We start from the raw sequence: 19,335 nt of genomic DNA on the forward strand, positions 1-19,335 counted from the left end.
AGAGTAATATATACATATTTTTAAACAATATCAACAGGCTATAACTTTTAACTCTCAGACTCTGGGACCTCATTTTGGCTTTTTTTTGGCAAAGATACTAGTGTTGTTTGCCATTTCCTTCTTCAGCTCATTTTTCAAATGAGAAAATTAAGGTAACTAATTGATCACAGAGCCAATAAATATCTTCTGGATGTGAACTCAGGTCCTCCCTGGCTCCATGGACAGCACTTTATTTACATCTAATGCCTATTCAGAGAAAGTAATGAAGCTCTAAAAGAAAGTACTCTGATCCAAGAGGACATAGGTTCAAATGCAGGATTATCAACTATGTGTCCCTGGATAAATCTTTTATATATTCCCTGGGATTTCAAACTCCTTATCTAAAAATTGAGAAGATTAAACTAGCTCATTTTTATGAAGTCTCTTCTACCTCTAAGTCTATGATCCAGTAAGTATAAAAATCCCTTAAAATAAAATGACTTCAGTTACATTATATAAAATAATTTAAAATAAAACACACTTGACCATTTCAAAAAATAATTTATTTGCATATCTAGTATATATCTTTAATATTTTTATTTATTTTAGTAGTCTCAGATTTTTTTATATTTTTATTGTAAATGGAAGGAACTAGTAAAGCAGACTAGAGACACATGATAAAGTAACCATTTCAAATTTAACACAACAAAATTATACATATTTCATAGGAATTAAAATCATATAGTACACTGTGCTTTTTTTTTTTTTTTTTTGGCTGAGGCAATTGGGGTTAAATGGCTTGCCCAGGGTCACACAGCTAGGAAGTATTAAGTGTCTGAGGCCAAATTTAAACTCAGGTCCTCCTGACTTCAGGCCTGCTGCTCTATCCACTGCACCACCTAGCTGCCAATATATGCTTTGTTTGGCATCATAAGAAGCAGTACTTTAAATAATGATGATTTAAGTCTAGGGAGTTAAAAGCTATGGGAATAACAGATCAATGCACTAAAATGTAGCTAAAATTCATTTAAAAGGAATAAAATATTTCCATTCCTGTTAAGACTACAATAGAAAGCTGACTTGATTTTTTTTTTAATCATGCAACTTAAGAATTCTGTAAGTAAGAAGTACCTACAGCCCTTACTGGTTTCAACTCCAAGGAACAAGATGCATCTCCCCCTCCCCCCCCCCCCCCCCGCCCCCATCTCCAGGCAATCTAGCGTAACATTCCTAAACTCACACCATCTTCTCAAGTCTTGATTGACTCCAATTTTTTCAGCCTCCTCTCCCCTCAGATAAGAGGTCTGGAGGGTAGAATAAATTTTCTTTATAAAGGGCAGAAAGCAGGTTAAACTCACTCCACTTTACATCAACTGCTCAACCTATTTTCACAGAACAAGATTCCCTTGCACTCTTCCCACAAGATACAAGCAAAATGAGGGCAGACTTTCCTATTAAGTTTATCCCCAGGACTTAGCATTGTGTTTGATACATAGTAGGCATTTAATTATTTATTAGAATGGAAAGTATCTTAATAATCTATCTTCTGAAGTTAGAAAAGCAGACAGATATTTATAAACATTACTACAGAGGGAAAAAAAAAAAAAGATTTCACTATCCTTATAGCAATTGCTCCAATAGTGATTTATTTATTTATTTATTTATTTTGGTGGGACCATTTCTTCCACCCACTAAGTTATAAAACTCTCTGCAGCCAACCTATTGACAAGCCTCCCTAAATTCAATTAGGTTGGTTCCTAGACAACAGATATGCAACCACTCACCAAGATTATAAATGAAGTCTTTTTAGTTTGTTAGAATCAGCACTAGCACTGGCATCAGGAACATAGGCAGTACAAAGGACTACTGAGTAGAAGCTACTGTACTTAAATTCAAATTAAAAACACATTTATCTAAGGGGCTAAAAGTAATTATGACATGCTAACTTATAAAATTATTTTTCAATCTCCTTGTCACTAAGAAAGGATTCTAATTGGGAGAATGCTGTAAATAAAGTGAATATTTCATCAAAGTATTCACAAAATTCCTTTAATAATGTCCAATGATAACTGTGCACTGAAGGATCTATGTGGCACAGAGTGAGAGCAGTTGGTTTGGAGTCTAGAAGACCTGAATTCAAATCTAACATCAGTCAATTACTACCTGAGTAACCCGGACAAGTCACTTAATCTTGTTTGCCTCAGATTACTCATATTGCAGATGAGCAAACCTATTCCTGTTTCTCATCTCAGAGCCCCAAGACTTAGGGTGCAAAGTTCCTCTCTGAAATATGGAATAACATTTCTTCAATATTCTTTATATATACGTGTGTGTATATATGTATGCTAACAACCACACCCAGTCTGTCTTTACAGCTAAAAGGGTTAAATACAGAAAGCATGGGGACACAAAAAGGGCATCCTTTAAAACACATTCTGTTACTTTCTTCAAGTAACCATGGGTGCTAAAATGACTGAAAAGTTCAAGTTCTGATGGATTCTTTCAAGCGGAAAAGGATTCAGATATAACTTCGGAGAGATCAAGCTTCTACTTCCTGAAGACCTGCTTAGTTAAATGTAGATGCTTATTGCTATTAGATTCATCACAAGGTGGTGAGTATTTTGGCCATTACTGACTCATGAAAGATAAAAATGCTATATATATATATATATATATATTTATATAAACACTTGGAAAACCCTCAAAAATGGTATGTGACTGATTCAAGGTGAGGAGAGCAGGAGAAGAAATTGAATGTGTGTAAGGTGAATGTGTGAGGGAGAGAAACTCTGGTTCTAAGCAACAGTGGAATACAATGTGCCAATCCCTGGATTGGAAAGGAAAAAAAAATCAGAAATGATGGAAAACGGAATTGGAAATAGCCTATCAAAGAATACTCTATATATATATATATATATATATATATATATATATATATATATATATATATATATATATATATATATATATAATATAAGATAAGATTATAAGAAATGAGTAGTAGGATAGTTTCAGAAATACCTGGGAAGACTTAAATAAATTGATGCAAAGTTAAGTGAGTAGAAGCAGGAGAACACTGCACATATGAAAATAATGATCAATTATGAAAGTCTTAGCAACTCTGATCAATACAACGATTCTACACAATCCCAAAAGACCCATGATAAAAAATGTAATCCACCTCCAGAGTTCATGAGCTCTGAGCATAGACTTAAGCATATGTTTTTCATTTTTTTCTTGTTTTTTTTTTTTTTACTTTCAATATAATTAATGTAAAAATAGTTTATAATTTAACTTACAATTAATCTTATAATTATAATTAATACATTGCTTGCCTTCTCAATGAATGGGGATGGGGGAAATGGGAGGAGGGAGAACTTGGAACTCAAATTTTTTTTTGTAAATGAATGTTAAAATATATTTTAAAATATAACTGGAAAAATATTAAGAGGATACTTTTGTATCTAAAGGTGGGGTGGAAGGAAATAGCTATTGATCACAGTTTATGCCAGTTTTTGTATGAAATTCTTTTTCATGGGCAAGATGTGTTCCTGGCATTTTAAGCAAAATTCTAATGAACTTCTCCAGATAAAGTGTTACAAATGGCAGTTGGATGCTACAGAAAAACAGTTCAGGCACATTATGAGTTAAACAAGTTTCTTCTCTAAGGTCATTTTTATACCTAAGCACACTTTATACAAACAAATCTTATTTTAAAAAGTACATTTCATGTTTAAAATAAAATTGAAAAAACTGAAAAATTCTATAGCTAAAATAAAAACTGAGGATTTATCTTTATTGTTATTTCTATTTTGAATTATACTCATGATTACATAAAACTCATTGAATAGTTTATATCAGGAACTATAATTCCAATTTGGTATTATGAAGGAATAAAAAGTGGAAAAATTGAACTAAGAATAATTATCAGATTTAATATGATTTTTAAACTGATCTTTTAATCAAGTAACATAAAAATTTTGAAACTCCACTAATATAGAAATGTCAAACAATATGAAGCAATCAGACCAGTTTAAAATTACTTTCAATTCACCATACCTAATAATAAAAAGCAATGTTTTAAAGACATCTATTTTAGTGAGAAATACATTCATAAATAAAAATATTTTAAGATATTTAAAAGTGCACCTCAAGTATAACCTCAACAAATTAACTAAAATAAATGTTTAACTAACCATGTTGGTAGTAGATGAGCTACAATGTTAAAATAAAATAGAGCAGCATAAAAATTGTTACTCCTTTTGTAAAAATGAAATCTGAATTTTACTAAGCCAAATGAATTAAAATATGAAGCACTATATTTAATAATCAGTCTCAGAATGCATTTGTATTTGTTTTAATATACAGATATCATTACTCATCAGACACTTAAGAGAAAAATGATTAAACTGAAAACAAGCTCATTAATATGTGGTACTCTGATAAATTCATGAGTAATTAAACAAAGATCATTTTTTCAATTCATTTAAAATTTACAATTTTCTCTATTAGAATATCTTGTTAAAAAGCTATTATCTATCACCAAAATAATTATTACAATATTACAATTTAGTAGAAACACAAAATTCCCTGACTTCTGGTAAAATTAGATTAAAAATTATAATACTGATAAATTATTACTTATATATTTCCTTTAAATTTCCATAAATCTATATATTTTGTCAACATAGTAAACAAACCATCTGAAATGAGAATAAATAATCCTTTAAAAATGTATTAGTTTCATTGATAAATTAGTTATTAAGCACCCATTTTAGAAAAACTTTGCTCAGGAATTAATGAAAGTTACATACTGTTCTAGATGTATAAAACAGAATTTACATAAACTTAATTTCTAGATGTTTGAATGGTAGCAGTGAAATATACTTGTACATCAAATATAAGCACACAAATCTAGAAATTATAATAAGTTTAGAAATTATTATGTAAGTATGATAAAAATTCAATATTTTTAAGCTTTTCAGAACAAAGATTAGAATATAGAAAAAAATTAAATTCTGGCTGGCAACACTATATTTTTCCCTACTAAAACAAAATTAGAAGATTGTTCTTTAAACATCAAAAAACCAGATTTTTACAATGTCTTAATTAGATTTGAAGTTCTAGATACAAAAAAGTTAAAGATCTAGGTATATCAATGCTGTTTTGAGCATATTTTTCTTTTTTAAAAAAATCTTTAGATAAATGAATTGTTTTCTGTTGAACTAAAAAAAATTCTCATCTACAAATTAAAGTCATTTTATAAGGTTCAGTAATTATGGGACAGTATAACATCTCAAAATAGGATGCCATTCTATACACACAATGAAAAATCATACTGGATTATCATTTTAAGTTTTAGTAAATAGAGTTTTAATAAATACCTCTAGGAGGGCTTCACAATCCAACCTGTTTGTTACTTCAGTAACTAAACTACTTTGGAATTCAACAAAACCTATGAGCTTTTATTAAATATCTACTATATACTAAGCACGACATTAGGTATGTAGATCCAAAGAGAAAAAAAATAAACTTTTCCTGCCCTCAAAGAGCTTACATTCTAGTGATTGCAAGAAGTTCATGAAAGGCCAAACTTTATAAATATATATTTGTAATATATATTTATTATTCCAGCAGATACTTAAGTACTTACCTTCCAATTCAATTCAAGCACCTTCCACATTCTAGGTACTATATTTTCAAACATGATACACAATTCCCAAAGAAGGTTATGGTATATTAAAATAATATGACACACAAACTAAGAAATATGCTAAATATTAGAGTATAACAGTAAAAGACATTCTATGTACATAATTAAGAAAATGGTATTTTACACTTAAAAAGATGATATAAATTTCTATTTTGAGCACAATTTAAATATTATGCAGCTAAACAAACCTTGAAAAAAATCTTTGATAGAAAGCAAATTAATGAAATAGTTACTAAAGCAGTCAAGTTTTCAATATTGCAAACAAATTCTTTAAATAAATTTATTGTGGAATCAGAAGTTTTTCATTTGCAAATAAATATCCCTGTAAAAACAGAACATTTTAAAGTAGCTATTACAAAAATTATCCATAATCTCTGTTTAGTAAGATTGGGGAAATTTCTAGTTTCAGAAACTAGAAATTTACAACGTCATTTAATAATTCAATAAATATTAAGTAATGGTACAGCACTTGACATTCCATTTAATTCTTTTTTTTCCGATCCTGACCCTTTGCTAAGCTTACAAGCTTAGATGGATTTTTATCTACTTTTTTCTCTTCTTTATGTCTGGATGCCATTTTAGTAGAAGCATCTTTTCCACTTACTGATCTTTTCATCATCTCTTTGTCTTTGCTACTTTTTTCTAGTCCTATTTTTTCCTTTTCTCTATCTTTTTTACCCTTGGAAGACTCCTTTCTGGATTTATCTGAATCAGCAGCAAATTTCTCCTTCCAGTCATCTTTTTCTTTCTTCCCCTTCTTTTTATCTTCAATTTTATTTTCTTTCTTTGACTCTGGTTTCTCCTTTGTCTTTTTAAGCTCTTCTTTAATTACTTCTTTCACTTTAAATTTTTCAATCAAAGAAAAAATGTATTCATATCATTCAATTTGTAGGTAAAGAGCACTAAGAAAACATTTGCCATTTTCCCCACAGGAAGCATTCAATACAAAGTTGATTTTATTTTATCATCTAGATATATGTCCTTTTCTCTTTTAAAACAGTTAAAATTAGTTGCATACAGTTTCTACAAAAGAAATGCTTTAAATTGCTTTAAAAATTTTATTTTTGATTTTCAAGACAAAAATATGATATAAATTCTTTAAAAACAATTAGCATGCACAATTAATAAATTAGTCCATCCACATGTACATTCTTACATGATTATTAATGATCACTTGAAATTTCACACTGGTAGCTGGTGTTTTGGGGGTTTTGTTGTTGCTCAGGCATGTCTGACTTTTTGTGACTCCACTTGGGGTTTTCTTGGCAAAGACTCTAAAATGATCTGCCATTTCTTTCTCCAGCTTATGTTACAGATGAGGAAACAGAGGCAAAAAGATTAAGTGATATGCCCTGAGTCATGTAACTACTAAGTGTCTGAGGTTATGTTTGAACTTAAAAAGATGAGTTTTCCTGACTCCAGGTCTGGCATTCTATCCATAGCACCATCTAGTTGCTCTACGTTCTGGTATAATTAAAAGAAATGCTGTCAATGAAATAAAATTTATCTTGTCTTTAAAGTATCTATTTTGTAAAACCAAGGGATAACTTTTTAAAACCTGGTCCCCTCTCATAATTACTATTTCCTTGTGTTATAGCTGGAAAAGCAACAGAATTGCACCCAGATGAGATGAATCCAAATCCCAGCTCTGTCACTTACTAGCTGGGTAAAATTAGACAAATTACTATGCCTCTGAGTCTCTATTTTTACAATTATGCATCGGGATACCACTTGCATTATGCATCTCACATGGCTATTGTAAAAATCAAATTAGATAATGTATGCAATGAACTTTGTAATCAGAAAGCACTCTGTAAATGTCAACTTTTATTAATTTGACTTTTCATCCCCCTGCACTAAAAATAGTGTTTTAGTAGTTAAATGTTTGCTGAACTGAATTCTTTTTATTTGATAGATTTCTTCTTCTATGAAACTCCAAAGCACTTTATCATATGCTGTAGAATACTAACAAGTAACTCACCCTAAAGTACTACATACATGTTAAGTATTAAAGCCAGTCATAATCTTTTCATGACAATGAAATAACTGAAAAATAAAATTGCATATATCATTTATTTTGATTATCTCAAATAAGCAAAAGGAAAAATTTAATACTAAAATTATTTTTGACAATTTTATCTTAATAGACTATGATATTTGTGATAGCAAAATTAGAAAGAAAAGATTTTGGCAATAGTTACCTTAGGTATATGTCAAGCTCAACACTTTTATTACCCATATTGAAAAGAGAAGGTATGTATAAAGGAAATAAAGAGATAATTTCTTATGGCTATTGCTTATCTTGCTAAACTTTTAATGGATCTGGTAATAGGTGGTAAGCAGAGTTTCACAGAAGGATGAAGACGTACATGTCTTCAGAATAAAATCAAGATTTTATAGTAGGAAGTAGCATTGCATGCTACTAGCAACATGCAAAATAACTGTAAAACTTTGTCAATGCTAAATTGTAGGAGGTATTGTTATTTTCTCAACATCACAAAAATCTCATGAATTGTAGAATGTCTTTCTTTTATAATAAAGATTACTGTCATGGAATCCAATATAAAAAGTTTTCTTTCAAGCTAGCTACCCTTGTAAAATTCAGGCTTGGAGAATGGATTGTTTTGGTTGAATTCCCTCAGTAATAATACTTGGTGTTGAAAGTCATATTCAAATATTAGTACACTTTCCTGCCCTAGTAAATATAGTGAATATAATTTGATCTTTCTTTGATGAATCTATGTCTTACAATTCAAGGTTATCAACTTATTTTGAATATCTATGGGTACCAATGTCAGGCTACACTTAAGAAGCTTTTTCTTTTCTTTTCCTTTTTAAAAAATCATCTGCATGGCAATGTAACAGTACTATAAAGTAAATAAGGTGTTGAAGGTAGAACGTAGGAGATTTAGATTCAACTTTTATCATGGACACTTAGGGGCTATGTTACCCTAGACTAGTCAATTAACTCTCTAAGCCTTAGTAAGCTTCAGTTTCTTCATCTATAAAACAAGAAGAGTAACAGTAGCTACTAGTAGCAGGTTTATTGTGAATATCAAATGAGATAATGTATTTAAAGGGCTTTGTAAACCTCAAAGTATTATTGTATGTGTGTGTGTGTGTGTAAATATATAACTATTATAATTATATATAATTACTATTATTATATTATTACTATATTATTATATATTAACATAGATTATATGTAAAATTGCTATTATATATAATTATATAATTACTATAACTTGGATAAAAGAGCACAATAATTCTATCTAACATTATTTTTAGTTTGTTGCTTATTTTTTATACTGGATTGTGAGAAATAGGATATTTTTCTAATTTTCTACAGGAAAAAAGTGAATATATTTGAACACCACCCCCCCAATGCAACTACTCCTTCTACAAAATCACACAATGGCACTCAAACAATATTTAAAATTTTCAGGCTCTTTAAACTATGCCAAGTATTATATTATGCATACAAATCATTAAGATATGTTATCAAAAAGAACATAAAACACACGCAAAAGCATAAAAGATTATAAAGCTTTAGGTATGTGTAAGAAATGTTATGTATTAAATTATACTTTTCTTGTATAAGAAGAAATTGGACTATTTTGGTTATTAATCTTCAAATAATTGGTATGTACATTATGTAATTTTCATAATTAAGATGACACTAAGGTCACACAATGCTACATATTATGAACATTATAAGGAAAACCATGCATTTTTAAAAGAAATTTATGATTGACAAAATGCCAAATAAAGCCGTTCTTATAATGTAAAGTAGAAGAAAACAAAGGAATAATGTGACTCTTTAGGAAATCAAATCACTGAGGAATATATCTTCTGTACAAAGAAGATTTAAATAAAAGTATTTATATATGTATATATAATGGTTGAATAGCCATTATAAAATTTTGATAATATGAAATTTAACTTGCAAATGACAATTCATTAGTTTGTGTTACTAAACCAATTATGAGTTTTCACAAAGCCAGTTATAATTTAAGTACTTCCCATATCTTTTAAACCAATTTTTAAAAGGCATCTAACATTAGTAGCTACATTTACAAAATCCACCTTGCAAAACTCATGCATTTAAAGCATAAAATCCATCATCATATACACAAAGCTAAATCAAAAAACAAAATACCTTTGGCCTTAGCTTTTCTCTTGGCTACCCCACCTGGTTCCTCTGTTGGTATTCACAAGATGGAGAAAGATTATGGGAATATATTTTATGGAAATTAATGAACACCAAAAATTTACATGGCTGTTAAAATTAGTCTTGCATTTAACCCTATATAAAATTCACCACTTTGTATCTTCAAAATTTTATTTAAGTACTTACCATTTCTAAAATATTTGAGAAAGCTTTATTTTGCTATCATTAATAATCAAAAGACCATGACATTATTTATTTATAACAATGAGAGAAAGCTCGATCACTTTAAAGTAGAGATCTGTTTGATTTAGTAAAGACTTGGAAGGAATGTAAACCTCCAATTAAACCACTAACCTGGTAACAACTGATAAATTAAGTTTTGAAAAGTAGTATGCATGCCAAGAAAGGATCTAAACTCTTTTCCACTAAAAGACTTCTAAGAATAATAACTCCTCATATTTTGCCACAATTTATTGGTTTCCAGAAAACATTAGGACAATACTTTGACAAAATTTTTGAATGGTTACTGCTTTAACTAGGTTACCAAAACCAACAAAACCTATGACTTCATTAATGCTGGTAACCTCCAGGTATGGAAACTTTCTCCACTGCTGCCACTGGCAATCTGTCTTTAGCATATAATCAAGTGAGATCCCTAGAAAACTGATTTAAGTAATTTAGCTGGAGTCACACAGACAGTTTGAATCTGAGGCAGAATTTAAACCCAGGTTAGGTATTCCTTGCTCTCCCAGGCCAGACTATACTTCAACGTAACATGATGACGCTCTTCTTTGTTTCTATTATTATTATTATTATTATTACTTATTAATGGCAAATGTTGTCCTGGTTTTCTTATGCTCTAGTAACTGTTCAAAATCTTCAGATTTTCTCTCTTCTTTCATGTTAATAAACTGATGTAGATTCAAGAAAAGAAGACAGGGAAGGAACCTGTGATTTCATTAGTTCTGGTAAGGAAAACTTCCTCTATCAGTGCAGTTGCCAAGCACTGAGAAGTGACTTGCCCTGGATCTCTCAGTCAATATGTGTCAGAGGTATCAGCAGAGACTCTCCTATATATTATTGTTATATCTGCCAGTGAACTTTTAAAAGCATTTTCTATTACATCAAACTTTCCAACATGGTGCATTATGAAACCAGTGATTTAGATCAATAATTAGGCATTATTAGGTAATTTATAAAAGGGTATTTTACTTTTATACTATTTTGCTTTAGTACTTCTGTACTCAAAAGGGAGGATAAAAAAGACAATTAACTGTGATAACGCCTTCTTCTCTTTAAAATATGGCAGCAATATTTGTTTTCTCCTTACAATTTTAGATTATTTTAATTTCTTGCTAAAGTAAACATCTCTGCCAATAAATTTCATCCAACTTCCTCTTTCAGGAATCATTTCCTTTCTCTTCTACTTTATAAAACTTCAATGAATTCTATATTTCTACCTTCCTTTTTAATCAAACTCTCAGTCAAGGCAGATTATCTGCTTATCTCTCCTTAACCTTATATAATCTAGCTGTCACATCTAATCTTCTATTGAAACAATTCTTTCAAATAAAATCACTATGGATGCAATAATTTTTCAATTTGCTTTTTTTCCCTTAGCCTCTTTCATTTCTCAAATGTAAACTTATCAAAGTCTGCCAATTGTATCTCTAAAATTTCCTTCAACATTCATTGTCTGGTACTCTAATTCTCACCAACATGAACAATGGTTTACAAACAAAAGCTCCCAAACACTTCCCTTTCCATTCTCCCCTAGAAAACCACAAATATTTAATTGGCATTAAGATATTAAATATATCTACAGTAATAGAAACTTCTTACTCCTCTTTTCTAAATATCTTCCTTCAAAATTTCACCATTCCCATTCTCCAAAAAGTTAATCCCAACTCACATGTATTTTATCACATGTATTTATTTGCATTTCTTTCTCTTAAATCACCATAAGCAGTTTTTTTAGGTCTGAGGCAATGTTTACTTTGGCAAAACATGCTTGCCTCAAGCACAGTGCATGGCATATAAAAAGCTCTCTGCAAATTTTATAGCAGGAAAAAAATTATTTGGTGCTGGGAGGAAAAAAGTAATCTTTACTCAACTATTAATAATGTCATAACATTTTACAATATCAATGTCTATTATATTCTCTCTTTCTCACTTTATACTTGTTATTCTAGAAGAAAGTTATTTTTTCCCCCTTAAAGAATTAAGTTTAAAATAGCTCTCAGTCTCCATGTGTACACCAAGGACATTAACAAACATTAAACTAAAATATTCCTTCCAATTAAGGCTTAATGTACTCTGTACACTATGCTAAAAACAGAATTATAAAAAAGTAGATTGTTTCCCCCAAAATGTTACAGAATTAGAAAAACCTATAGGAGTTGGAATGCTTGCCATATTATATTATACCAAGAGAGGGAAACCTCGAGTTACATTTCTCACAGAGTGCTATATTAGAAATTCTAGAATTTTAAGCCTGGAAGAGACCTTTAAAAGAATCTAAACTGCTTATTTTACAAATGAGAAAAATGAAGCCAAGATTAACTCTTTTTAGAAAAACAAATGAAAGGGCTACCTCACTGAAAAAGTACAACTAAAACACAAATACACATGAACAGGGAAGCAAAATGAAGTAGCACAAGAAGGGGACAGTAGCAACCCATATTTGATTATTGTTGCTTCATAGTATGAGTTGGTTTGTTGGTGATGATGGTGCTATCTTTAGCCCCCGAAACAACACCACCACCACCAACAAAAACTAGAAATCTTTCCATTATTAATCTAATATCAATTAAAACCAAGAATTAGAATTCAAAATCTAGTCTTTTATTTACTGACACCTAAAAGGATCTCGGAAAGTGCTTTTATTTCTCAGAATGAAGAAAAGAAAAAAAAATATTGAGCCTAATTGCTCCTAGTAACACTCAACACATTTTACAGTTCTTTGGTACCACCAAGAGAGCTAATATAAATACTTTAGAAAACAGAAGTTCTTTCCCTTTTTCCCTGATCATCTTAGGAAGCAGCTACTCTATTCCTAAGTCTTGAACTTTTCTGAAATTGTTACCCTACTGGCCACAATAATGAAAACACTTTCTGTGTCCCTAACATCACAATTTCTTCTCCCCAGTTTCAGAAATGCTTCATAGATACCCCTTCCGGCAGTATCATTTACGCCTAAGAGAATCACCAGAAGAAAGAAGTAGTATTCATCTATTTCTATAAACTCTTCTAAGGATTCATCACATATGACACACACTGCAGGAATACTGTTCTTACTATTATTAGATCAACCAACAAAACTGTAGTGCCCCTCACAACGGGGACCCAAGGACAATCTACTGATATCTTTTTTCTCTGTGCCACTTTTAATTTGATGATCTTCAGTCTCTGACATTAAATTGAGAAGATTGAATTGATCCTATTTCATTTTCTTATTGTTCCTAATTACAATTAATTTCTTCTTTTCTGGAATTGCTTAACTCATGGTTCTTTGTGTCTCTGAAAGATTCAGAATTTAGCTTATTCAGAACAATATTAATATTGTATTCTATACTCTAATCCTTATCCTGGATCCTATGACCATGCTTGCCTTGCCAAACTCCGAAACCTACACTTTCTCCTTTTTACTTAAAGTGTCCAGAAACATAGTACTCCAGATGAGACCTGACAAGAATATAGTATATGGTATTAACACCTTTCTATTCACAGAGGCTTTTTCCTTCTTAATGAAATCCAAGATTACAACACCTTCTTTGGTTTCATCACTGCAGTGCTGAATTATATTGAGAGTGCAGTTTCTAAAACCCCCATATCTTTTTCTAAATTATTACTATCATGATTCATCTACCTTCTACCCATGAAGTTGATTTTCTGGACCAACTACAACTATATTTATTCTTATTGAATTTAATACCACTTAGCCCACTGCTCAAGGTGATCCTTTTGGATCTCCCCCCCCCCTTTTTTTTTTACTCTATTTAGAATAGAGACCTAGGTATTGCTGGATCAAAAGGGGGAAAAGATCCACAGAACAAAAATATTATAGCAGCTCTTTTTGTGGTGGCAAAGAACTAGAAACTGAGGGGATGTCTATCATTGGGGAATGGCTGATTAAGTTGTGGAATGTAAATGGAATATTATTGTTCTATAAGAAATGATGAACAGTCTGATTTCAGAAAGGCCTGTAAAGATTTACATGAACTGAGGCTGAGTGAAGTAAGCAGAACCACAATGCTGTACACAAAAACAGCAATACTGTGTAATGATCAATTATGACAGATTTAACTCTTTTCAGCAACACAGTGGTCCAAGATAATTCTCATAGATTTATAATGGAAGATACCATTCTCATTCAGAGGAAGAACTATGGAGACTAAATGTAGATCAAAGCATACTAGTTTAACTTTTTAGTTTAGTTTAGTTTTTTCTTTCTTGTGGTTTTTCACTTTTGTTCTGATTATTTTTCCCCACAAAATGACTAATAAGGAAGTATGTTCAATGTGATTGTACACATATGATCTATATCATATTTCCTCATGTCTTGGAAAGAAGGGGGGGCAGGATCTTACGAAGATGTTGAAAACTATCTTTACATATAAATTAGAAAAAAATAAAATAATGTTAAGTGGGGAAAAAAAAGGTTTCCTGCATCAATGAAGGGAAAATAACACACAATTTCCCTGGTTCCTCTTGGTCATTTCTGTTTTGGTATTCCCATCAGGAAGGTCATTCTCCTTGTCAGAGAAAACAGAAACAAAGTAAGGGTTGAACAGTTCTGTCTGCCCTCAAGAGTTGGGTATCACTATCATTGCCCACCCCTAGGAAAGGTTCTATCCCTTCACTGGCACATATTTTTGACCCAATGAAACTAAAAACATTGTGTTGGTATGATTCCCAGATAGAATGCACCTTTCCAATCATGACCCTCATCTCAACAAGATTTAATCTCACAGTATTCTTTGATATCTATACAAGTCAAATGTACTACTGCCTCCATAAATTCCTAATTGTAATACTTTACAATGAGTATATCATTTGATTTTTACAACAATTCTGGAAGAGAAGTGCTATTATTTCTATTGCACTTATGAAAAAGCTGAGGCAAACAAAGATTGAATGATTTGTCCAGGGACACACATTTAAGTGCCTGAGGCTAGATTTAAACTCAGATTTCCCTCACTCCAGACCTGCCCTTCTAAATACTGTGTCATTAAGCTGCTTTGGCATCAATGAAAGAAAAATAGGATTCCCCTAATACATAATCATACCTGATAATTCTGTTAATGCATAAGAAGCTTAGATCCAAAAGAAAGGGTCAGAAAGAAATTTCATCCTGGACATGGAATATTTTGTTCCCCTGGAGAGTTGCTTTCCAAAACCTATGACCAATACACACCAGGGCTGATAGGCTTAAAGGCCAAAGTACAGGTGAATAGATTTTGGCCTCAAGAAAGAAGAAACATTCCACTCACAGCAGCAACTCTACAAGCAGTATTAAGTATTATAAAGAAGATGCTAATCTGGGAATCACATCATTATATACTGTAGCAAATTATATATAAAAAACTTTAATCTAACAAAATAAAGCAGAGAATTAATCAAAATTCTAAATGTTCTCATTTCTTCTACGAAGTAAGGACCCTTTGTTTATTATACTCCAAGTCTGAAATTCTTAATATCTGATTTCTGTACATAAAGTTACAAAATTGAGCTATCATTTCAAAACATGCTATCTTTCAACTGATTTAAAGAATTTGAGGGAAAAGTCTCAATTACTTATTGCATATATAAACACATGTAAAACCACCAAAATTTTGATTAATTTCAAAACATTTAATATCAAAGCTTTTAAATTTCAAATAATCTTTCCTTTTCAATCTCTCTGTGGCCCAAAACAACAAAATTATGTATGCCCATTGTTGAAGGAAGTCACAGAAGTCCAGGGTTCAAATAAATTACAAAGCTATTTTTCTCCCTATCTAATTTATGCCATTATATTTATCATGGATAGTAATGAGGCATAATGATTTTCTGCACATGAAATTTATATTAGTATCAATGCAAGACAAGCAAGCAATAATAAAAAAAATTAATGCTTCTAACAGGCATTTGTAAATTTACTATTCCGTGGATTAGATAATTTGCCATTCATAAACTTACCAATCAATATATATTTTCACAATTAGTTTTATCTTAGATGTAACACTATAATTTAAAATTAAAACTTAAAATCACTGGTTTATGAGTATTAGATGCTTAGGTTTGAAATCAAAGGGCATATTTAAGATTTTTAAGTCCTTACCACAATTAAATTTTAAAAGCCACAATAAAAGGTGGAGATAATCTGAAACAATCTCCAAATTGAATTGAAAAAAAAAAAAAAAAAACTTCAAAAAAAATCTTCATTACTCAGAACTTAATGCCTTAATATATTATAATGGAATCTTAATTCTCTTAGGTCTTATATATCTCCTGCAATTTCACAAAATTTTCAGCTGATTAAAAATTAATTAGCTGACCAAAAAAACCCAGAAAATAATACTTCAATTATTAAACTAGTTTATTATTTTATTATTATTATTATTATAGGTTTTTCTGTAGAGATTTTTAATTGTGACTTTATTAATTAATAATTAACAAATTTTCAGATAAAATTCAGGGAAGATTATTATTTTAATAGAATAGTTAAATATGATACACAAAACCCAGACAATATTAAAGTGATAAATAGAGAACAAAAGGATATTTGAAATCTTAATTGGAAATTGCCTTCTCTCTTCTCTATTTTACGTTGAATTGTTGTTATATTTTTGGGTCAAATAAAGACATTTTTTCTCATCAAGAAAGATAAGAGGTACCAATATATAGCTACAAATTTTAGAATAATTCTGTTTGTATACCTATTTCAATTTGATAATCACTAATAAATGGAAGGCATGTAATGGATCCAATAGCAACATTTGACTAAATTTTGAAAAGTGAAGTACAATTTTAACTTTAAATAAACTAAAATTTACACAATTTCAGAAATCAAATTGTGAAATATCATTTAACAAACCATTTCACAATGGGCACAACTATTTTAAAAGACTAAGAAGTCTTATTCTAGAATTTTAAAAAATCATAAGCTTTGAATGGTCACCCTAACAGATGTCCAAATTATAATGGTTTTATTTAAAGCTCTATGAAATAAGACTTATAAGACACTAACTAAAATACTTAAAATACCAAATGTAGTAACTTTCACTACAGCACTTCTGTCAAAATAGATTAACTTAAAAGTAAAAGGTTAAAAGGTATTAAGGAAGATTTCAAGCAAGTCACTACAAGTTTAGGAGAATTGTTTTCAATTTCCCCTTGATAAAGATTCGTGTCATTACAATAAATTCTACTTAGCCCTAAAAAAGTTTTTTAGATCTTTGTTTTAACATAGAACTTAAAAATATTTGAATTTCTATGCTAATACATACATATAAATATTAAATACAGGAAAAAATAGACATTAGATATTAGGGTAGGTGAATAATTTTAATATGTTTGACATTTATGTAATATACAAATTCACATTTTCCCACTTGCATAAAATTTGAAAAAAAAAATCACATCCACATCCAACTGGAGTGAATTTGCTATCTTAAAATAAGAATGAAAATCTGCTTTCATAGACAGAAATATACTGGCATGCCATAAAACATAAAACAATTTGTTTTAAGTAACCTATGGTGAAATTAAGGTTATTTTTTCTTTGAAAAATATTTCAAAAGCACCAATATAGAGCTTTTAATTAAAATCCATATTAATTTTTAATAAAACTTTAATTTAAAATAAATTACAATAAACAAAAATTAGTATCAATTGTTTTGTTATAATTATATGTGATAGTTATATTAAAGATCAATGTAGAAGCATGTTCTTTATATAACTTATCAATCATGCCAAAATATTTTGTCATCAAGACCATTATCATCATCTCAATATTCTGTTAGAAAGACAAGCATTAAGTGTTAACAATAAAATACTAGAGTTAATATTTCATGTTTAGTGCAGAAAATGCACAAACTGAAGCAAGATCATACAGAAACATTAAGGACTTTTTAAAAAAAATTATTTTGTAGACTGTTAAAATAACTGTGCAATATTATTTCCCCTAATACAAAATAGAAAATTAATGAAAGGCCCATCAACTAGTAAAGGAAGGTCACATGGTTAACTTTATTTTTTAGTAAAATCAAACATTAGGTTCAAGTTCCCCCCTAAAATTCAATCCTGATATAGCAAGAAAGGAATATGTTTGAAGTTTAGCACAAGCCAGTAATTTTAGACTTTGGTCAATGTTACTGGTTCTGTAAATCCAAAATAATACAAGTCTTTTTTCCCTGAACCCCTTCATTCTGTGACGTACCATCAACATCACCTGCAGTTTCGCTCTCTTCTTCTTCTAGTATTTCAAAAGGAGTCATTACATCATAGAGAAATGAGAGGAAGCCATAAAACCAATCAGAGCTTTCCTCTGCTAAAATATTAAGGACTTCCTCAAGAGAATCAATATTTTCATTACTGCCATCTTTGGTCAAGCCTACACGAGAATAAAAGGAGAGAGAGAAAAAGAGAGAAAGAGAGAAAATAAAGGAAAGTAGTTAGGTGGAAAAAAAGAAATTGAGGAAATGTGATTTAAGAAAGGAATCTTGTACATGGACACAGGTGTTTATAGAAAAGCCATTTAAGAAAGTAAAGTAATGATTACAAGAGAAAACATCAGATTAAACCATACATTTGGGGCAGAACACTCTCAATTTTCACGCAGTAAGGAGGTCAGTGGTATAAGCAATATAAAACTGCAAATAACTACTAGATTCTGAATGCATTAACTTACTTCCCTAATGTTATTTTTTTTTCAAGAAAGTAGTCTTTCTAATGATATATTGCTTCAACAAATGGTTAAGTTTGTTTAGTTTGTCAGCCAAAAGAAAAAATGTCATTAAAAATATCAGAGATAATGCACAAAGTTCAGTGCTTGAAATTAAATAATCAAGAGGTGGGTACAAAAATATTTTTGGCCTGTCCATGAGAATTCATTGATAACTATAAAATTGATTTCCTCAAATTTTCCCCCTTAGGCTATGCAAGACTCTACTTAAATAAGGCCATTTTTCATTTTTGTTTCAAAACAGACACAACTGTACTTCAACAACCTAGCCTCCACAATTCATTCTCCTATTATGATCACTAGCATCATTAATAATAAAAAAAATTCTAAAAAAAATCATCCCAAGGTCATAAAATCCAAGGCAGAACTGAAATTATAATCAATTAATTTTCTAAACTTCTTCACTGTACTTTTCACCAATTACTATTGCCTTGACACATCAAAATAAAAAAATTAAAATATACTAATGACAACAAATTAAAACTTAGTCTATTAATAAAGTATTCATTTTAACCAATCATAAGA

General features: G+C 30.1%; 1 protein-coding gene across 5 annotated transcripts in view; it reads right to left on the bottom strand.

Moving 5' to 3' along the window:
- Positions 1-19,335, bottom strand: part of ASPH (aspartate beta-hydroxylase) — a 196,123-nt gene that overhangs the window by 160,625 nt on the left and 16,163 nt on the right. The window contains exons 4-5 of one of the 5 annotated variants that reach the window (XM_074278757.1): positions 9,852-9,893; positions 4,325-6,532 (exon numbers count right to left, since the gene is read on the bottom strand). The exons of 2 other annotated variants lie outside the window; for them this stretch is intronic. In XM_074278757.1, coding sequence (XP_074134858.1) covers positions 6,174-6,532; positions 9,852-9,893 — 401 coding nt within the window. In that variant the 3' untranslated portion in view covers positions 4,325-6,173. Of the gene's footprint in view, positions 1-4,324; positions 6,533-9,851; positions 9,894-17,392; positions 18,460-19,335 lie in introns of those variants that run through there. 2 more of the 5 variants (XM_074278756.1, XM_074278758.1) reach the window with 2 other exon arrangements.

Source organism: Sminthopsis crassicaudata, chromosome 1, assembly GCF_048593235.1.
Source record: "Sminthopsis crassicaudata isolate SCR6 chromosome 1, ASM4859323v1, whole genome shotgun sequence".
Classification (NCBI taxonomy): Eukaryota; Metazoa; Chordata; class Mammalia; order Dasyuromorphia; family Dasyuridae; genus Sminthopsis; species Sminthopsis crassicaudata.